The 23,098-nt window shown below is 41.6% G+C and overlaps 1 protein-coding gene across 1 annotated transcript in view; it reads left to right on the forward strand.

The window, feature by feature from the left end:
• Positions 1-8,565: 8,565 nt before the first annotated feature.
• Positions 8,566-23,098, forward strand: part of Jam3 (junctional adhesion molecule 3) — a 60,361-nt gene continuing 45,828 nt past the window's right edge. Inside the window, exon 1 of the mRNA XM_055601489.1 lies at positions 8,566-8,673. Coding sequence (XP_055457464.1) covers positions 8,598-8,673 — 76 coding nt within the window. The 5' untranslated portion in view covers positions 8,566-8,597. The remainder of the gene's footprint in view (positions 8,674-23,098) is intronic.

Below are 23,098 nucleotides of genomic sequence, written 5' to 3' on the forward strand. Positions count from 1 at the left end.
TACATCCCATGTAGTTAAACATAAAAGGAATTTTGACAGAACTGTAATGAGATATTAGAAAACCTGTAGTTACAATGTGATATTTAGCACTTTTCCAGAAAGAGAACAAATAACTCCATGAAGATATTGGAGTTTGCGGGAGCATAATACATAAATTCAACTGAATGGCTACTTATTTATAGCCCTATACCCAACTCTCAAGAACACACCCCCTTTTCTAATTACAAAAGGCACACTTAAAGTTGAATATTAGTAAGACATAAAGTCCCTCAGCAAATACAAAATACATTAACACAAAAGAAAAGTTAAAAACAGAGTTAAAAACATGTAGTGCAGTCTAATACAGTATAGTATGAATTAGATGGGCATATGCTATATTTGGAAAGGCAGAAGAAGACCATCTAAATCATATTGGAGGGCACAATGGAACTAGAGAACCTTGTGGTCTAGTCATAAGAACATAACATCTGAAGTGGATGCACAGGACATAATGGAGTTCGGAAATGTACACAGGAAAAGGAAGGGAAATGCAGATAGAAATATCACACAGCCACTGTTTTGTGATAGCCTGAGGAGTTTTGAGAAAGGTTAAGTCCTCAGTGTAAGCAGATTCTAGGGAACAAAGTAGAAGGTAATGCAAGAGACTGAAATTATGATGATCATAAACATAACAGTTGATTTTCTACCTGTGACTTCTTCAGTCATACTAAGGAACATAAAGGTCATAAGGAATAAATTAAGAATTTTATGATGGGGCTGGGGAGACAGCTCAGTGGTTAAGAGCAACAGCTGCTTTTCCAGAGGTACTGAGTTCAATTCCCAGCAACCTCATGGTGGCTCACAACCATCTGTAGTGAGATATAGTGCCCTCTTCTGGCATGTGTAGATGTACATGCAGGCAGAATACTACATAAATAATAAATGAATCTTAAAAAAAATAAAATAATAATTTCAGGATCGGGTGTGGTGGTGCACACCTTTGATCCCAGCACTCGGGGCCAGAGGCAGGCAGAACTCTGGGAATTCAAGACCAGCCTGGTCTATAGAGTGAGTTCTAGGACAACCAGGGCTGCACAGAGAAACCCTGTCTTGAACAACAACAACAACAACAATACACCAATGAAAAAATTTCAGGATGATAAACTGGGCATACCAAACACTAGGGAAACAGAGGCAGATCTCTGTGAGTTTGAGGCTGTCCTGTTTTACGTATTGGATTCCAGACCAGCCAAGGCAACTTAGAGGGACCCTGTCTCAAAAAAAAAAAAAAAAAAGAGGAAGAGGAGAAGGAAGAAATTTCAATGTGAATACCTTAGTCAGTTGTTAGGTCTTCAGGACACAGGACTGTTTCATTCTAAAGGTATTAATTATTAGTTTATTAAAGGTATTAAGAGGTGCTCTCAGAGATGGGTGAGGCAAGCTCTTTCTCCTGTACAGAGCTGAATGGCATCACCAGAGGAGAAGGTCTCTGCTGAATATGGCCAGTGTTGTTACAGTTTCAACTGTACTCATGTGCCCTTGCCCCAAACTGTGCTCCATTTCCTTAGGCTAACCAAATAAAAAAAAATAAAAATGCATTCTGTTAATGCTAGTTTAACACTGCAGTCAGTTAAAGGCTGGTTTGTGGGGCCCAAAACTCAGGATGAGTGCTTGAAATGGAAGATAGCTAACCAAATTTATATGATCATGAGTTTACCTTTTGTGTCAGGGAGGCAGAGCTTGTTGTATCTACTGTCATCTGTTTACTTTAGTTTTGTGGCAATTCGAGGGTCTCAAGCTGTTTTTCTCATTAATTTTTGTCTTTTTGGTTGTGAGCCTAGCCTGTAATAGCTGAGCCGTCTCTCCAGAGATTCCAATTCTCTTTTAATTAGTCTGTAACAAGAAGTTCAAGGATTGTTTGCTGAAATATTAGTATTAGAAGATTTTAGGCTGCCTCCTATCCCTAATGTGGGAGAAACTGAGGGTAATAGATTGATGTTTTGATGGATTTAGCTTGCTTAAGAACTGCTAAGTCACACAAAATAGAATTTAGCTAGAGAAGAGCACTGACTGCCTCCAGTAGAACTTAACATACTAGCTAATAATATAGTAAGTAACCAGTAAGTCACATACTAATCATGCTTGTTGGAAGGAAATTTTGTTCCTTTGGCAAAATTTAGTTGAAGCTTGAGTAGGGTGGCAGTGGCTTATATCTGTGACCCCAGCACTTGGGAGGCAGAGGCGGATCTCTGTGAGTTCAAGGCCAGCCTGGTCTACAAAGTGAATCCAGGACAGCCAAGGCTACACAGAGAAACCCTGTCTCTAAATAAATAAATAAATGAAACAAAAATTTAAAAACCCAAACAAAACAAAACAAAAACATACTTGAAACTTAGGGGGCTGAAAAGCATTTCTATTAAGATTTGTTCACTAAGATTGCCACCATTAGCAGGGTGTTGGGGGCACACACCATTAATCCCAACACTCAGGAGACAGGCAGGCAGATCTCTGTGGGTTCGAGACTTCTTGGCTACAGAGTTCCAGGACAACCAGGACCACACAGAGAAGCCCTGTCTTGAAACAAAACAAGATCACCACCAAATAGACCCTCTTCCTCATAACAAAAGAATTAATCCTGGCTTACAATTGGCAGTCAGGCCCATTCCCATATTGAACAACATGCTTTGACTAGTAGTTCCAGGATCACAGCTGCCATTAAGTCCCACTCAATTATCAAGAATCAAGAGACAAATTCTTCTGTCAGGTGGACAAGGTGACCCTGAGTCACAATGACTGGAAAAGAGCAACACTGGCTTACTTCAAAAATAATTGGACAAAATCTTTGCAGGGTTAATCTCTTACTTGACAAAATGGCCAGACTTACAGGCTCCTGTTTCTGTCTGATTGCTCAAAGTATAACTTGGGGTGTGTGTGTGGGAAACCTGAAAGATATTTAAAGATGACAGTGTATGTGGATGGTTAAAGCCTGAGACCTATATAAGCTGCTAACATTTGAGGCTGGTTTCTCTTTGGGCCTTAGTCAGAACTGGATTTGGGCTACTCTTTAGTAGCCTTTTCCTTATTCCTTCAATGACTGGGGTAAATTCTCACTGTGATAGGCTTAACAGGCCGCGTCATCCCCATTGTTACAGTAATGATTAATATGCCACCGCAACATATTTGGTATAAACGAGGTTTATTGTGGGAAAGGGAGAAGGAGGGAGGGAAAAGGAAGGGCACCCATGACAGAAAGACAGTATAAGAGAAGAAGAGTAAGAGAGCTAGGGAGGCTGGGGGGGGGGGGGGGGGGGGGTCAGGTTCACACCTTGCAGTGGCAGGTGGTAACCTCAGAGGCCCTGAAAGGCAGGCTAGCGGGCCTACCTGTACAAAGCTAGAGGGACAGCCTCTATGCTAACAGCCATGCCCTCACTCTGATACCAAATACATCCACTCCTTTTAATCCTACATTTTATGGGACCAGAGTGCCATGCAATAAAAGAGAAACTGCAGAGTATTAGCTTGCACCCTTCACTCATTGTCTTAAGACCTGTGGAACTGAATAATATCTGGACTGTCAGAGACTTCTTCTCTCATGTAGGTGACCCAGGAAATAAAATCAAATCACCTCCACTTCCATTCCAAGAACATAGTATCTAGACTCTGTACAATGGCAACTGCAGAGAAATTTCCTAACCCAACCCTGGAAAGGTCTGAGCAGTACAGGCCACTACTCTTTGGAAGAATTTGCTCGTTGCAAAGGCCCGAAATACTAGATAGGGTCTAGCAGGGTCTGTATTAAGGGCACAAGTTCCCCCCAGCAAAGGGAGAGTGACAATGAAGCCTTCTGGTTTCTCCCTGGTGCCTTGAGGAAGCAAACACTCTGTGGTGCAATTTGTGTGAAATGAAAATTACCTCTAATTGGAGGGCTGGGATAAAAATATCTCTAATCTGTAAACAAAGCAATTGCAGTTTGCCGGAGGCATACAACCATAGCGTAAGTGCCACAGGTTAGGGACACTGCAACAGGAGGTGGATCTACCCTGTGCCTCAGGAGCCAAAGTTGCTTCTGGCTTTGTTCCAAGGTGGCTCAGGCTGTCCTGGAGGCTCCTCACTATTTCCGGTGGAGTTGTGTTTTAATGTGTACTGGGGAGTAAAGAGCCCCAGGTACTTTAACCCCTGCTCTAGCACAGTCCGTGGTACACAAAATATGAGTACATGAAGACACACACACAAACACCTACACTCGGGACCCCAGGAGATGATTTTGTTTATTTTTGTTTTAAAAATTTAGATGGAGGTTCATGTAGCTTAGGCTGGCCATGAACTGGCTCCGTAGTTGAGGATATGATCCTACTGTCTCTAGTTCCTGAGTGCTGCTATTACAGGTATGTGTTTCCAAGCCTCTTTATGTATACTTGGGGTCAAACCCAGAACCTCACACATGCCGGGCAAGTGCTCTGTCAACCGAGCTGCATGCTTATCCAGTTCCCCTGTGAAAAGTTTATTAAGTAGCTACTGCTGAAGGCCTCACCGTAGGAAGTCACTTGAGAAAAATTTGCTATCAGTGTGACCTTTTTCAACTGAATCACAGAGAGGACTATGCAAGTCAAGTGAACTACAGCACGTTTTATTGGAGGAAAAGGAAGATGTACCTACAACTATTTCATTAGATCGATGGCAGAGGGAGAATCTTCTGTGAGTTAAATTAAAGCACTACTTTGAAGAAAAGATAAGAGGATGATAGTTAGGATAAAATGTTGATAAATGTAGTGGAAAATATTGCAAAGAGAGGAGTTGAAAGGAATGAGAAACAGCAATAAACATATGGCCAACCTCCCAGAAAGCTTTGCAGAGAAATGCTTTGGGGTCAAGACTCCCTTCTTCCCTCATGCTGGGAAAGCTGGCCTCAGGTGATTATTAGGGGTTATTTAAAACAAAATTATGTTTGTGATTTTGTTTTTTAAAGAACAGTATCAGCCGGTGTTGTGGCATACGACACTAATTTAGGACTCGGGAGGCAGATGCCAGCAAATCCCTGTGAGTTTGAGGCCAGCCTGGTCTCCATAGTAAGTTTGGGACCTTGAGTTTTTTTTCTCAAATTATCACAGAAGGAATGAAGTATAAGAAAAAGAAAAAAAAAAAAAAAAAAAAAAAAACAAACATCCTTGTCAAGCTCTTCTTTGCTTTTCATTCCCTCTGACTTCTCTGCAGGCTAGGGGTATTTTATTTATGAAGGCTCAGGCAGAATACTGAAGCCATTTTTACCCAATTAGAAGCATGATAATGAGAAAGAGAAGAACTTTGATCAGCCAACGCAGATTGAGCTTCATCCGAGTTCCAGGTATTTAATCTCAGGCAATCTGCTCATTGGGATGAGTAGTGGGGGGTCCCTGTTTTAAGATAACTAATCCAAACCTTAGATAAGCATAAATAATCACATAGCCCTGCTCTGCTCAGAGGCAAATCACACAAGAAAACCATGCTTTGCCTCTTAATTTGCTTTTTGTGTTTGTGTTGGGCAGTATCGTAAAACTTTTAAGTTCAGCTCATGCAGATTTAATTGCTTTAGCTCTTTTAAGAAATGCATCTCTCAGCTGAGCAGAAGTAGCACAAACCTTTAATCCCAGCGGTTAGAAGGCAGAGGCAGGTGGATCTAAGAGTTTGAGGCCAGCCTGGTTCATAAAGAGAGTTGCAGGACAGTCAGGGCTAAACAGAGAAACACTGCCCTGAAAAACAAAAACAAAACAAAACAAAAACAAAAACAAAAACAAAAACAAAACAAAACAAAAAGTATCTCTCTCTAACAGGACCCACACTAGAACAAACACATTCAGGTGAATTGTGGTTAAAGGCACAGACTCCCAGCTCTATTTACCAAATGCTTCCAGAACACTGCTTTTGACTTCACTGAAGATTATTCCTTGGTAACCAGAGTTCAAATTCTCCAGGAAGAACAGACCACATTACAGACAAAGGTGTTATAGCATCGTTTTAGCCGCCATTAGTGACGTGGGAACTCTAGTGTGGAGGAAAGTCAGTACTTCACAATGAAGCACCTGCCACCCTCTCTTCCAGGAACCTCTGCCCTTTATGGAATATTCATGAAGCCTTTCTTTGTAAACTCTGCCTGAATTTCAAAAGAGACTCTAAAACAGAAGGGTATTTAACAGAAAGAGCCATTTCATAATGCAAACACAGGAATTCAGCAGAAGAAAGGAAGCATTGGTTTCCAAATAACGGTACTCTGTCCACAATCAGATATCATCTTACATTCCCCAAGTAATCAGAATTTTTTTTTTAGGTAAATATGACTGAGCATGTGAGCAGAGGAATAAAGAGAGCAGGGAAAAGACAATTAGGATTAAGGAAAATCTCAGGAAAGTCTACTTTCTTCTGTGCTTAACGCAGGGAGAGAGGCCACCATGTAAAACACTACTCACACACATTTATTTATGACTTAGATACATGAAATGGAAGGAATGAAAAGACAAGTAGGGTCTTTTAAAACATTTACGTCATTTAAAACATTTATCCTGACTTTTGAGATTAGTCCCCCCCCCCGTGATTGTGGTAATCAATTCACATTTATAGAAGTTTGAGCATTTATAAAATATATTTTGAAGATCATACAGTGATGAAACTTGAAACATGCTTGGCGATGACCCTTCTCTTTCAAATATCTTGAAATATTCCTATGTTGCAAATTGAATAACAATATTGATTGTTGGAAACACTGACACATTTTACTAACAGGCTCAGAATTCTGTTTTAACTGTGTTGTTTCTGAAACCTTAGGGATGCTCTTTCTATATTCAACACAGCAACAACTTTTCTTAAAAGTTTTTCCATTGTATTAAATGATGCTTCAAATTCTCTGGCGCCTGTAGGTCTAATTTCTTTCTTTCTTTCTCTTTGAGACAGAGTTTCTTTGAATAGTCTGGCTCTCCTAAACTCATTCTGTAGACCAGGCTGGCCTCGAATTCACAGAGATCTGCCTGCCTCTGCTTCAAGAGTGCTGGGATTAAAGATATCTAACACCACAACCCAGCTCCAGTTCATTTTTCTCCTTCTTATCGTCTGATTATAAGATCTTGTTGCATTTTTCTTCCCTATCCTTATCGTTTCATACTATTCATAATTCAGAGCAAGGCTAGTGGAATGGCTCAGTAGGTGAAGGCACTTGCTCGTAAAGCCTGTAAGCCTTGGTGTGATCTCCGGAATCTGTGTAAAGGTGCAAGGAGAAAGTCAACCTCACAGAGCTGTCTTCTGGCTTCCACACGCAAACTGTGGCATGTACCCTTCCATCATGCGCTCAGTACTCACAAACAAATAATAATCATATTAATGATGATAATAAATAACAACAAACCATTTCAAAGTGAAAAAGAGGGCTGGAGACATGGCTCAGCAGGTAAGAACCCTTGCTGCTCGTTCAAAGGACCCAAGTTCAGTTCTCAGCACCATGCCAGGCAGCTCACACCACCTCCTGCACCTCTGGCCTCTCCGGGCACCCAGGCTTACTTGCAGACACCCACATGCAGACATATACACTTACATATAATTAAAAAATAAAAAAAAATTAAAAAAAAAACAATTAAGAAAATCCAGGCAAGGTGGTACTTACCTTTAATATTAACACTTGGAGGTAGAGGTAGTTGTATTTATGTGAGTTTGAGGCCAGCCTGGTCTATAAAGCAAGTTCCAGGGTGGCCAGGGCTACATAAATAAGACTCTGTAGAAAAAATAAAAATAAAAATAAAAAAAACTCAGTGACATGAATTACCCTTCTTTTGTGTAGGATAAACTATTGGGTACGCCACTGTGCTTTAGGTCTGCCAGAGAAATGAATTATACTTTTACAGCAACTTATTGTTTTTATGTACTGGGTATGTCTTGCTAATGTTTTATGCAGATTTCAGCACTTTCTCCTTTCATTACTTATGAAATTGGGGGCCTTACAACTGTGAGACACTACTGTTTCAAAAATTACTCGGTAATATGTTTGCTTGTAAAATAATAGCCATATCCTTAAAAAATTTATTTAATTAAATATTAAATTTATTTAATTAAAAATTTATTTAATTTCATGTGTATGAGTGTTTTGCTTGCATGTATGTATGTGCACCACATGCCTGCCTGGTGCACTCAGGGGTCAGAAGACAGTGTCAGATCGCCTGTAACTGGGGTTACAGATGGTTTTGAGCCACAATATGGGTGTTGGAGACGGGAATCCCGGTTCTCTGCAAGAGCAACAGGTGCCCTTAACTGCTGAGCCATCTCTCCAACCCCATCAGTTCCTAAATTTTAATGGAGTAATCCTTCTTAGTTCTGTAGGGATAATCTAGAGTTTCATAAATCCACCCCGCCAACCTCCCAGACACGCTTTTTAATCCCCGTCCCTCTAAATTCATTGACAGAGATGTCACCTGCAAGCCTTTAGCATCCTTGCATCCATAGCAACCAGACTTGCGCTTCTTTGGTCACTATGGTGCCGGCTCAGCCTGGCCGTGTGGTCGCTATGGAAACTGGAGGCGGGTCGCAGGGTCCAAGCAGGCTGGGCGCATGCGCACGAGGCCGGTCCTCCGCTGCAAGCCTGAGCCCCTCACATTACCCTCGACATGGCGCTGAGCCGGCGGCTGCGACTTCGGCTGTGCGCGCGGCTGCCCGACTTCTTCCTGTTGCTGCTCTTCAGGGGTGAGTTGACGCTTCTCCGTCGCCGGGAATTGAGATCCGTGGCGATGGGAACTGAGCGGCCTGGGCTGCGGTGGAATAGCGGTTTCGGCTCCCAGGACTCCAGGTCCGGCCGAGGGGATGAGGGGTGGCCTCTGCGGGAGCGTGGCGGGCGCGGCTCAGTGGGGTCGGGTCGGGCTCCGGCTGACCCGCGTGGATGGGGCTTGTCCCGGACAGGGACACCGCCCTCTGGAAGGCCCGTGGCGGCTGCTTTACGGGTTCGAAAACTTGATGGAGACTACCTCCCATCAGCAGCGTGGTGCCCAGAAGTCGTGGACCAAGAGCGGCTCCAGCCTAGCGGAGCTCCAGAGGCCTGTCCTCCCGGGAGCTGCTTGAGGGTCAACAAAGGAGCTGAACTGGGCAAGGCCGGCCATCCGTGCGCAGAGGTAGAACTGCACGGGGATGAGTCCCTTTGTTGCGGCGTGGTGGAGACCTTTAGCCCCAAAATTGCGTCTGGGTCATTTTGATCCCGACACACTGTTAAACTTAAAAGTTTTGCTCATTCTCTTTCCAATGGGATTGCTGGAAGACAGTATTTCCCTGGTCCGTTAGGCATAATCACTGTAAGTTTACTTTGCTCTTACTTTCTATAAAAAAATATCCCATGGCACTTTGAAGCCGTTATCTCAGTCCTTAAAACAGTTCCGTGAAGTGGGTTTGTGAACGCGTTTTTCCAGAGGCTAATTAATAGTGTTTTACTTTCAAGACTGCCTGCAGACCAAGTGCCAAACTTAAAAGGTTGCCTAAGGCATCACTCCTTACTCACAGGTAATCCAGCCCAGACCACTCACTTTTCTACCCTTGGATCATTTGTTCCTTGGGTTTGTTACTGTCTGTGCTGCTTTCCAAAAAATACAAATTAATACACCAAGGCACCGTTGGGAGTGGGGGTGGGGGTGGTCAGACAAGAAAACAAAGCGGTTTTGTGTTTGAGGCTTACTCTAGTGGGGTGTTGCGAGTGGTAGTAGTCAAAAAGAGGGAGCCTGGTGCAGAAGTATTGGAAACAGGCCTCTGTGGTAAGGATGAGGCTTAGCATATACTGGGTGAGTGTATGTTTTGCCTGAAAGTTATTTCAAAACCAAATGCAGTTGGGAGATAGAGATGGCCAGGGGCTAGCCAGGAGACAGGAGTGTCAGGAATGTCCAGCTCCCACTGTGTGGCTCACACTGACATTGTTCTATTCACAGACTAGAACAACTCCCTATTGTTGAAGAGATTTGTTCACATGAAAGTCTGCAGTTTTTACTGGAGAAACATTTTACAGTTGACTTCAGGGATGAGTTTCTACTTGGGGATTTGTTAGCAAAAGCTGAAAATGTTAAGGGCTCCATAGACCCTTGTCTCTGATTTTGCCCTTCAGGAGGGGTTTATTTGGTGGAGTTCTTGCTATTAAGGGTTGAGATTTACTTGCATTACATAGGAAGTACAGTCCACATTTATAGTCCAGGACTGATGGCAGAGACGAAGGAGCTGGGGTGAAGCTTTTGTCTTAAAGTAAAGGGTTTCCCATTATACGGGAAACTTACATATGCCTTAAAGCTGTAGTCCTGAGGTTGGAGAGATGGATCGATGATTACGAAGGTGTGCTGTGGCAGAAGACCCAAGTTCTATTCACAGCACCCAGGATGATGGCTCAAACAGCCTGCGACTCCAGTTTCCGGGGATCGGACACAGCCTTCTGAACCCTGCAGGCACCTGCGCTCATACTCGCCCACAGCTCCTTCCTGCATAAGTAAAAATAAAATATGCCCTTAAAAAAACGTGTCGCTTTCACAGGTGAAAACTCTGTCTTTTTAATTTTTAGGATTATGCTTCTCAGTTGGTGTCACTATGCACTGTTTTCACTTAAAAAAAAAATGCTAGCTGTAGCCTGCTGTGACTCATGCTTATAGGTCCAACACTGTGGAGGCTGAGGCAGAAGAATCAATGTGAGTTTTAAGCCATCCAGAGATACACAGTGAGTTCCAGGTCATGCTGGGGTAGAATGAGACCCTGAAACAACAACAAATTACTAGTTCCAAGTTGGATATGGTGGCACATGCCCGTAACTTGAGGGGCAGAGGCAGGAGGATCACTGACAGTTCAAGTCCGGCCTAGGTTAAATGACAAATTCAAGGCATGCCAGGGCTACGCAGTGAGACTCTATTTCAAAAACAAACAAACAAACAAACAAACAAATAAATAAATAAATGAAAAGAAATAAAAGTAGTTTCTAACATAGTATCAAACATTTCATGTAATTACTCTTTGCTGGGCTCTTTATGGCAACTTCATATGAACTAATTCATTTAATTTTGATAACTTAAGAGTATGTGATTGCTTGGTACCTCAAGCATCTTAAACTTGAAAGTCTCTCTAGTCTGGTAAACCATTCTTTGGTTACTTGTTTATTGTATTTGACAGTGGAAATTCTTGTTATGAATCAATTTGGTAATATTATCAAGTGTTCAATGATGTGCTGTTTGTATATATAATTTTTGTTTTTTGGGGTTAATGACGGGTGTGATCCAGCTTTGCAGAGGTTATGCCTCGTCTCCTTTTTCAGTGATTATGTAGCAATTCAGTAACTTTCCAGAACTTTTGGTGTTCCAGAGCGGTGTGTTCATTTAGAACTAAAACAACAGTTTATAGCCTTGTAGACAGTTTGTGAGATAAAACGTAGAGAAATTTCTAACCAAATATTCCAGATCTTCCATTTATTTTGACTCCTGAAAAATGTTTTAGAATGGCCTGTATGATTGATTGATTGATTGAGGTACTGGAGATTGAATTTAGGGCCTTGATCATACAGCCCCAGCTTTTTTATGACGCTCTAATTCCTTTTGATTACTTGCTTGTTCAGACACCTGATCCCAAGACATGAAATGCTTGGATTAGCTGCTCATCTCCAAATGTCTTGTTTTAGGTCCTGCTACAGCCAAGGAGACCAATGGGTAGTTGCTAGAGATATCTTAGTCATTAAATAATTGCAGTATTAAACTCAAGTTTAATTAACTCAAGTGGTCCGTCTGCTAGGCTCTGTGGAAGGTGCTCTCAAGGCAGTCCCAAAGGGGAGCCCTAAGTCAGTTTTCTGAAAGGAAGCAGATGCACAAGCTTGCTTTCTGCTTATAAGACACTGTGGCTATAGTACATCCAACTAGCAGCTGTTAGAGACACAATATTAACAAATTCCTTCTTCGGAAATCCTTCGAATTCTTTCAAAGCACAAGTGGGTTGAAAGAAAAAATATGTGTGAGTGTGAGTGGTTAGAATGTACAGTTGGCTGAGGACATCCTAGGGATGGGAGGCGATTCTCTCTTAAGGTGTTTTGAATCAGGTCCGTGAGTGTGATGACTTTAGGGTTGAGTGCAAATTTTAAATCTTTGCCCATGCCCTCCAAATTCCAGCACTATATGCATGTATCTTTTATTTTTTTTTGACTGTCAGCAGATTTATTATTTTTATTTTTTATTAATTACAATTTATTCATTTTTGTATCCCAGCTGTAGCCTCCCCCTCATTCCCTCCCAGCCCCATCCTTCCTCCCTTTTCTCTTCCCATGCCCCTCCCCCAGTCCTCTGATAGAGGAGGTCTTCTTCCCTTCACATCTGACCTTAGCCTATCAGGTCTCATCAGGACTGGCTGCATTGTCTTCCTCTGTGGCCTGGTAAGGCTGCTGCCCCCTCAGGGGGAGGTGATCAAAGAACCAGCCACTGAGTTCACATCAGAGATGGTCCCTGTTCCCCTTAGTAGGGAACCAATTTAGACACTGAGCTGCCATGGGCTATATCTGTGTAGGGGTTCTAGGTTATCTCCATGAATGGTCCTTGTTTGGAGTATCAGTCTCAGAAAAGACCCCTGTGCCCAGATTTTTTGGTTTATTTGCTCTTCTTGTGGAGCTCTAGTCCCCTCCTGGTCTTTCTATCTCCCCCTTCTTTCATAAGATTCCCTGCACTCTGCCCAAAGTTTGGCTATGGGTCTCAGCATCTGTTTTAATACCTTGTGGGTAAGGTCTTTCAGAGGCCTTACCCATAAGGTATTACCCACAGGTATACTCACAGGTAGGCTCCTGTCCTGTTCCCTGTAAAGGCATGTGTCTTCACTGGCCTATGAAGAGGTGCAGAAACTAAGTTCGGTAAGCATGTCCTTTTACACTCCGATCAGCAAGGACTCTATCCACTGTATGGGAGCCGGAGCATTAATTTACTGAGTCTTTGCTTCTTTCCATGGTCCACCAAGATTGTTCTGTTTCTGATGTCCCAGGAAGCAGTGTTTTTTTTTTCCTGTTGTGGTGTTTCGGGTTTCTTGGCTCTCCGATGGTATTGATTATGTGCCCTGCATTGCATTTCACCCTCGTCACTGTGCGCAGCAGAACTTGGAGTGCTGCGTTGCGCTTCAGGCTATAAGGACGATTCTTTGCTTGTTTTTTCCTTTTTTTTTTTATTCTAAAAGTTTATTTTTCAAATAAATTCCTAATTTTTTTGTTGTCTTACTTACATTTTAGTTGCTGTGACAAAAACACTGTGAGCAAGGCAAACTATAAAAGAAAGCAGTAACCTTGGGGCTCACGGTTCTGGAGGGCTAGAGTCCACGGCCATCCTGGCAGGAGCATGGTGGCAGACAGGTGTGCATGGCACTGAGCAGTAACGGAGAGCTTATATCTTAATCCATAAGAAGGAGGGAGGGAGAGACGGGCAGAAGAGAAGGAGAGAGCTAATTGGGAAACCTAAAAGCCCACCCCTAGTGACAGATTTCCTCCAACCAGACCACACCTCCCATCCTTCCCAAACAGTTTGACTACTGGGAACCAAGCATTCAAATATATGAGCCATAGGGGACCATTCTCATTCAAACCATCATCACAGATATGTACAGGTGTTTTGCCCACATGTTTGTCTGTGAACCATGTGTGTGCAGTGCCCAAGGAAGCCAGAAGAAGGCACCAGATTCCCTGAGACTGAAGTTACAGATAGTTGTGAGCTGCCAGGTAAGTACTGGGTATTGAACCCAGGTCTTTTGGAAGAAAACCAGTGCTCCTAACCTCTGAGCCATCTTCCCAGTCCCCATAACCTTATTTTATTTGTGTGAATGTGTGCCTGTTTGTCTGTATGTGCACCATATGCCCAGAGTGGCTACAAGAAAGTATCAGATCCCCCAGAACTTGAGTTAATAGGTGGTTGTAAGTCACTGGGTGCTGCGACCAGAAGTGGGTCCTCTGCAAGGGTACAAGTTTCCTAAATGCTTAGCTCACTTTCCAGCCTCTTTGTGTCTTTCACTTGTAGAGTATCCCAGTACTCTGTTGGTTCACCTTGTTTTTACGATTTTAAAATAAAATTCTGCCAGTTATATTGTTTGTTGTGCCTGGTAACTTCAACTCACAGTAATCTTTCCTGTCTCTGAATAGCCATGTATTCAGAATAATCTGTAGTTCATTTCATTCCAACAGTCATTTTAAGATGTCTGTGTTGTGTCAGGTACTATTCTGCACAGTAGGGCTATACAATGAAGAAGAAGGCCAGCCCCTGAAGACCAGCATGTCTTTATGGCCACTCACACTGGGCTTTGGGTGTTGGTGAGAGTACAATGCATATCCTCAGTGACATTAAAAAAGAAACTGGGCAGACGGATCTCTGTGAGTTCAAGGCCAGCCTGGTCTTCAAAGAAAGTCCAGCACAGCTATGAAGAGAAAGCCTGTCCTGAAAAACCAAAAAAAGAAAAGAAAAGAAAGAAAGAAACTGGCCCAGAACAGACAGAAATGGCTCTAGTAAGTGTTGCCTGTCTGTCTTTGTCACTTGAGAGCCAGTTAACATTTTTAACCACTTTGTGAGTCTAGGCAATTTTAGTCTATCTTATTTTAGTTCAGTGGCTGCGGGAACTTCAGGGTAGTGTTACTTTTTACTGTAGTAGTTGTCATGGAAGGAAATGGTATTTTCTGTCATCTACTCTGTAGCTGCAAAGTTAAGAGAATTGTAGAAAAATGCTTTTGACGCACTTTAAAGGACACAGGCTGCAGCTACTACAATTTGTAATTACAGTTATATAAAACACTGGGGGAAAATGTACCAAACACCGATGGGTTGTGTTTTTAAGTAGCAGAGCTCAGGGCTGGTTGTCCTCTGCTCTTGTGCTTTTCCGTATTGATTCCTTTGTTTTATTTTTGAAGTCTTCTTTAATGAGTTTTTTTTTTTTTTTTTGTATAATAGAAAAAATTGCGTCTTGTTTTGATTTCTCATAGCTATAGTACGGAAATTTTAGACTTGACATTAGTAAAGGGAAAACATGGTTTCTTTAACTACGAGTCACCTCTGCCTTTTTCTAGCTTCTTCACAGCAGCCGAATTGGATGGCGGAGGAATGTCCTTGGAGTTCAGTTATTTGCTCATGTGTTCTTTGTGACACATTTGAGAGATTAATTGCCTTTGGCTTTGGGTAGGAGAACAGCTGTGGTGTCAGCAAATGGTTAAGGGGGACTGAAAGCTGCTCCCAGTACCTGCCCTGCCCCCCATTCATTAGGAACAAACAAAAGACCCAGAGTTATTGGCTGGCTTGCTGCTGCACTTGGGGTACTGCTCTGTACCAGCGGTTGAGCCCCGGAGGATGATCCCTTAGGTGATGAGAATAAGGAGGGCAGGTTGACTTTGTGGGAAGCAGAAAGTTGTCCACCCACGTGTTCCATTAGTTCTTTCTGCCCAGTGTGGACCTCCCTGTCTTTAGAATGAGGTGCAGCCTTGCAGCTGTCTGGAAGCTTGTGGAGGATGTAGCAAACCCTCAGACAGCTGCTTCTCTTTCTTTAGCCAAGGTTTTCTCTGAAGCGTTTCCATTGTTTTGTTGTTGTTTGTTTTGTTTTTCATTTTTGAGTCAGGGCTTATGTAGCTCAGGCTTGCCTGGAACTCTCTCTGTCTCTGTCTCTCTCTGAGTGTGTGTGTGTTTGCTCCCATAATGCCAGAGGTTGATGTCAGGTGACTTCCTTAATTGCTTTCTATCTTATTTTTTTGAGACACAGTCTCTTGCTGAACCTGGAACTTGACGGATTCAACTTGGCACACGGACACCAGGCCCCAGGCTTCCTGTCAATTCCTCTCCAGCTCTGGGATTGCAGCTTGTGCTGCACTGCCCGGCCTTTTACATGTGTACTGGGGAATCCACTCAGGTCCTCCTGCTTGCGTGACTTTACTAATTGAATCTTCTGCCTCAGCCTTTGGGAAGCGGATTGCTGGAATTCGACACTACAGTTGGCTTTCTTAGGGATAATTTCGATTTACCTAAGTGCAGATTTAGGTGAACAGAGATGTTGAAAGAGAAGAAAGTGGAGGAAATAGTGTATAGAGGGATGTACCTGGCAGTGTATGTAGTTTGCTGAGACTATGGATTATTATGATAAACAAATAACTGCTGTTCAATATTGTGTGCCAGGTATTGCATGGATTGTACGGGATAATACACCATAGTGAGTTCAGACTACTATAACATAATATCATAAACTGAGTGCCTTAAACCGTAGACATTTGCGTCTCACTGTTCTGGAGTCTCAGATGTCTGCGATCAAGGTTGTTAGCAGGTCGAGTTCCTACTGAGGCATTCTTCCTGGCTCATAGATGACCACTGTCTTTTCACATGTGGAGGACAGAGAGCTTTGGTGCTTTCACCTCTGTCTCCTCCTCCTCTTCTTTTTTTCTTCTTCTTTTCTGAGACAGGGTTTTTGTTGTCCTGGGACTCACTTTGTAGAACAGGTTGGCCTGAACTCAGAGGTCCACCTGCCTCTGCTTCTGCTGGGATTAAAGCTGTGCACCACCACCGCTCTCCCACTCACTATGCCACGATGGGGTCTTACCCTCATAACCTAAGCCTAATTACTGTACCTAATACTATCTTGTTAGGGATTAAGGCTTCAACATAAACTTTAAGAGGACATGAACTTGAGCTATCTTAACTGGTCTCAGCGGTCATTTTTATTTGCAGGTACTGAATTTATAGATATGGAATCCAAAGCCTGGGCCAAGGTCACAATGAATAAAAGAGCCATACCCTAAGTGGGACGTCTGTATTACTTTCTCCAAGGCTCAAGGACCAAGGCAGAAGAGAAGGCAGAAAGAATGAAAGGGCCCAAAGAAGGGGCGTAGTGATGTGTGACTGTCCTCTGGGTACAACATGTCATTGTACCCTTAAACTCTCAATAGCTGGACAATGTACATAAGATTGGACTTGTCACTGTTCCGTCACAGAGGGGGACATGAAGCACAACCCTCCTGAGGACTAATAGTTGCTCAGGAGTAGGGCTTACAAAGTAGGTTGTAAAGCTTTTAACCACCAGATTAAGAAATTAGACTTTACAGTTCGGAGTGTAGGAACTCCTTTGTCAGTTGGAAACAGGAATATGTATGACCAAAAGAAGTCAAGAAAATTGGAAAGATCACCTAGAAAATATTAATAGTTTTAATAATGTTCTGTGGTATGGGTATTCTGATTTTAGACTGGGTTTTGTTTATATGCTAGGCCCTCCCTCTTAACTGTGGACAGTCTGTTCTAAGATACCCAGTGGATTGCTAAAACCAAATAGAACAGAAGCCTGGGTGTCATGTACACAATCTGTGAAATTGATGCCATTTCCCTCTTTATCATAAGCACTTACTCTCCCGGACTGTGGCTGAGACTTACACAGTTTGAGAACAATGAGATACAATTGATATCTTTTTCCTTCACAGTTTGATAGTTAGAAGACACTTTCTTAGCATATCTTTGCAACTTCAAATGACTTCTTTGCTTGTCAGCTCAAGAATTTTTAGCTTTACAGTGAAGGAGTGGCACTGTGTAGCTTCTCTGCGCCATGTCTGAGTTGCCAGTGTCTTGGACATTCAGCAAAATGAGGGTTACATGCATACAGTGTGACTTATGATAGTTGATCCAATAGCCAGATGCTTCCAGAAGTGAACAGCAAGCAGTCATATATGTGGTGTAGACATGATGGATAAAGGGGTTTCATAGGTGGGACTAGCAGGCCGGCATAAGATTTCAGTTCCCCATTCTGAGTGGCATACAGCTTCTAACTGAGGAACTGCTGCTTTTGGAGTTTTCATTTACTGTTCCAGAATGCAGCTGACCCCAGGTCACTCAGACTGTGATGGGGAGGGGTGGAGCTTCTCTGTCGAAAAAACTGTGCCCATTTCAATGTTATTCTTGAAATACATATTTACTGGATACATTATTTTAGGTTGTCAGTCATTTTGTCTTAGAAATTAGAGAGGGGAAAGAGAGACTATATGAATGTGTATTCTCTGGTTAAGTTTAAAGTTGAATCTATTGTCTCCTCTATACTGCTTATCTTTATTTTCCCTAACTACTTTAAAGGTCATTTCCCCCCTTTTCCTTTCTTTTCGGGGAAGAACATTTTGAAATGTTACTGCAGTGTGTGTTTCTTTTTAGTTTTCTACTTATATTTTATAATTTGTTTATCCATGATTTTGTTTTTCCTGAGGATTAAGTATTATAGTCATACTTAATTTTCTTATTCTTTCATTTTGGGACTTTGATTAAATGTATTCAGTTACTCTGTCCTCCAAGATTGTTATTTTTTCTCTCATAGTTTTATATTCTTGCCTTTGTAAGCTAGTTTGAGTTCTGCGACTAGCTCCTTCTGTTTCCAAACTTATCTTATGTTACAGAACCAATGCCTGAAGGGCTTTCCCCCTACTGATTATTTTGTTCATTTGTAAAATTTTACTTGGTTCTTCTTGGCACTTTTTGCTTAAGTTGTCAGTCTTTGAAAAACTTAAGGCAGGACATGGTGATGTGTCTATTCCAGCCCTGGCACTCTGCTCACTCACACAGGAGGGACTTGACTTTGAGCTCAGTTTGAGCTATAGGTTGAAGTCTTGTCTCAATCAACAAACAAAATTTAACATGCATGCACAGCTATCACATTTCCATATTTAACATGCATGCACAGCTATCACATTTCCCATATTTAACATGCATGCACAGCTATCACATTTCCATATTTGACATTACAGATATCTAACGTCTTAGGTGTCTACAACCCCTAGTTCTTTCTTGTTGTGACTTTCACGTGTAGGGGCTTGCTTCCTTGCTTCTAAGAAACTAGGCCTAACTCAAGGATGCTTCTTTTATTTTGAGAGCACCACCCAGTGCCAGCTGCACCCTCTAGGATGACTGTTGTCCCTTGCAGGATTTCTGGGATAATTTGAAAATGTTAGGCTCTGCTTTTAGTTGTTCCCTTTGTCTTAAGGACTCAGTGAACCCTCAAATGCTAAAATATGAGCATGTGCCTCTGCTTTCTGGTTTAGCTATTTGTTTGCCTCCTCCAGCCTGTGAGACAATGTCTAGTCTATGAAGATTTCACTGTTGGGGTACACTGTATTTCTGGAAAGCTCTATTTTACTTGTTTACTCTTTCAATGAACAGAAGAGTTACACACATTTCTTTTAATGCTTCTTATGAAAGTAATGCTTCTGTCATTTGAATATAATTTTAAAAAATCTGCTATAGTTTACACACTTCCAGGATGATGTGCTGTTTCTGGGGAGAGAGTGCAGATAACACTGCTCAAAGGTTGGGGCTCTGTAGCTTTAGTCATATGCTTAGTCCTGTGAGTTTAATCTCTGACCTTCATCTGTCATCCAAGACATAGCAACGAAGTTGGGAGAATTTGCAGTCACCCAGAGTGGCAGTCACTGCAGTCACCGCTGTGGTGAGACACCCAGAGCCAGGGACAAAGGTGACCTGGAGCTTCCAGCTGAAATCTGAGATTCTTGCTTGCACAGGATGAACGCTGGCTTAAAAGGACCCTCTTCATATCCACACTCTTCCTGGGTGATGGAAGGAGCACTGCATTGTGGGTGTTGAACATCCTAGATTCTTTCCAGATGTTCATGTAATTCATATTTGGATCTCAGAGAAATAATACTGGTTTTAATCCAAATAATCTGAAAGTGATTAAAACCGCACCTCTTCTTGTATGCTACTGCCAAAATATACGCGATTCTTTCCCTTTGTTATTAGATAATGACTTTTAATCTTGAATGTTAGCTCCAAAGAAGTGATTTTCCAAGCATATGACAAAGTTTTTAACTGATTAACTGAACTAGTACGAATTCATTCTTTTTAAAAAATAATTTATTTAATTGTATTTTATGTGCACTGGTGTGAGGGTGCCAGACACTTGGAACTGGAGTTGTGAGCTGCCATGTGGGTGCTGGGAATTGAACCCAGGTCCTTTGGAAGAGCAGACAATGCTCTTAACCACTGAGCCATCTCTGCAGCCCCCACATATTCATTCTTTATAATTGTGTTTGAGAGTTTTGAAAGCTTCAACAAAAAATTCTTTCTCCATAAATTTGGATATGACCTGGAGCCAGATAAGCTTCGTTTTAAGCCTACCATGAAAGGTTGGAAAAGCTCATGGTCAGAACCACAACATTTTAATAAATACCCACTACCGCCTTTTAAATCTCTCTTATTTACTAAATCTAGTATGTCAAGAGTCCCTGCTGTTATTTACCAAGAATCAGAGGCATAGATAATTGGTTGGATTGCATTCTTTTTGTTGTTGTTTTGTTTGTTTTGAGACAAGGTTTCTCTGTGTAACCTTGACTGTCCTGGACTCACTTTGTAGACCAGACCTGGGTCTCCAGCTTGTCATGGAGATACCCCACCATCTGTTTCTCTTTTCTCTACAGGCCTTCTGTCCTCTCACCCTCGCTCTCCCCAGGTCTGATCACCACCCTCTTAGCTCTGTGTGCCCCCTCTTCTAGCTTGTTCCCTCTCTTCAGCCATGACCTCTGTCTGTTCTACCTCCCTTCTGAGTGAGATATATGTATCCTTCTTTGGATTCTCTGTGTTACTTATCTTCTTTGGGTCTGTGTCTCAAAGTATGCTTATCCTATACTATATGGCTAAAATCCACTTACACGTGAGTGTCTGGGTTACCTCACTCAGGATGATCTATTCTAGTTTCATCCGTTTGCCTGCAAATTTCATGATTTCTTTGTTTTTAAAGAAACAAGTAGTATTTACTGAGTAGTATTCCATTCTATAAATATAAATGGATAAATATGTTTATCTATTCTTCAGCTGAGAGACATCTAGGTTGTGTCCAGATTCTGGTTATTGAGAATAAAGCTGCTATGAACATAGTTGAGCCAGTGTGTTTGTTGTATAGTGGAGTGTCTGTTGGGTATACATACCCAGGGGAGGTATGGGCGGGTCTTGAGGTAAAGCTCTTTCCAATTGTCTGAGAAAGAGCCAGATTGATTTCCAAAGTGGTTGTACAAGTTTGTACTCCTACCAGGAATGGAGGAGTGTTTTCCTTTCTCCACACCCTTGCCAGCATGTTGTGTTGCTTGAGATTTTGATTTTAGCCATTCTGACCAGTGTGAGATAGAATGTCAGAGACATTTAGATTTGGATTTCCCTGATGACAAAGGACATCGAGTCTTTACGTATTTATCCACCGTTTGATATTCTTCTGTTGAATATTCTGTTTAGCTCTCTACCCTATTTTTTAATTGGGTTATTTGGTTTATTGGTATTTGAATTCTAGAGTTCATTACATATTTTGGATATAAGCCGTTTGTCGAATGTAGGATTGGTGAAGATCTTTTCCCAATCTGTAGACTGTCATTTTGTTCTATTGACAGTGTCCTTTGCCTTACAGAAGCTTACAGAAGCAGAGGTCCCATTTATTAATTGTTGATCTTAGAGCCTGGAGCTGATGGTGTTCTGTTCAGGAAGTTGTCTCCTATGCCAGTAAGTTCGAGGCTCTTCCCCACTTTCTCTTCTAATTGATTTAGTGTGTCTGGTGTTATATTGAGGTCTTTGATCCATTTGGATTTGAGTTTTATGCAGGGAGATAAATATGGATCTGTTTGCATTTTTCTGCATGTCGACATACAATTAGACCAGCACCATTTATTGAAAATTCTGTCTTTTTTTCCATTTTATGGTTTGTCTCCTTTGTCAAAAACCAAGGGTTCATAGGTGTGTGGGTTTATTTCTGGGTCTGCTATTTGATTCCACTGATCAACCAGTCTATTTCTATGCCAGTACCATGCAGTTTTTATTACTACTGCTACGTAGTATGGCTTGAAGTCATACTAGATACCTCCAGAAGATATCTCATGGAGATACCTATCTCCATGGAGATACCTCCAGACGTTCTTTTATTGTATAGGATTGTTTTAGCTAGTCTTTTTTTTTTTTTTTTTTTACAATATGAAGTTTAGAATTGTTCTTTCAAGGTCTGTGAAAAACTGTGTTGGTATTTTGATGGGGATTGCATTCAATCTATAGATTGGTTTTGGTAAGATGACAATTTTTACTACGTTAATCCTACTGATACATGAGCATGGGACATCTTTCCATCTTCTGTTATATTTTTCAATTTCTTTCTTCAGAGACTGAAGTTCTTATCATATAGGTCTTTTTGAGGGGAGCTTACCTACACCGTCATATTATCTACAAATAGCAATACTTTGACCTCTTCCTTCTCAATTTATATCTCCTTGATCTCCTTTAGTTGTCTTATTGCTCTAGCTAGGACTTCAAGTACTATATTGAAGAGGTATGGAGAGGGTGAGCAGCTTTGTCTTGTACCTGATTTTAAGGGTATTGCTTTGAGTTTCTCTCCATTTAATTTGATGTTGGCAATCAGCTTGCTGTATATAGCATTTATGATGTTTAGGTATGGACTTTGTATGCTTGATTTCTCCAAGACTTTCATCATGAAAGGGTATTGGATTTTGTTGAAGGCTTTTTCTGTATCTAATTAGATGATCATATGATATTTTTTCTTGAGTTTCTGTATATGGTGGATTACATTGATGGATTTTCATATGTTGAACCATCTCTGCATCCCTAGAATGAAGCCTGCTTGAACATGTGGATGATGTATTTGATGTGTTCATGGATTCAGTTTGCAAGTATTTTATTGAGTATTTTTGCATCGATGTTTATGAGTGAAATTGGTCTGAAATTTCCTTTGTTGAGTCTATGTGTGGCTTAGGCATCAGGGTGACTGTGGCTTGTAGAATGAATTTGGCAACTTTTTCTTCAGTTTCTATTTTGTGGAATAGTTTGAGGAGTATTGGTATTCTTTGAGTGTTTGGTAGAATTCTCCGCCAAAACCATCTGTCTCTGGGCTTCTTTTGGTTGGGAGACTTTTGATGACTGCTTCTATTTCCTCAGGAGTCATAGGTCTGTTTAAACTGTTTACTTGATCTTGATTTAGCTTTGGTAGGTGAACTCTATCAAGAAAATTGTCCATTTCCTTTAGATTTTCCAATTTTGTAGTATATAGGCTTTTGCAGTAAGACCTAATGATTTTTTAGATTTCCTCATTGTCTGTTGTTATGTTCCCCTTTTTGTTTCTGATTTTGTTAATTTGGATACTCTCCCTC

The sequence above is a fragment of the Psammomys obesus genome, unplaced genomic scaffold, assembly GCF_907164565.1.
Source record: "Psammomys obesus unplaced genomic scaffold, mPsaObe1.curated_primary_1811, whole genome shotgun sequence".
NCBI classification, from domain to species: Eukaryota; Metazoa; Chordata; class Mammalia; order Rodentia; family Muridae; genus Psammomys; species Psammomys obesus.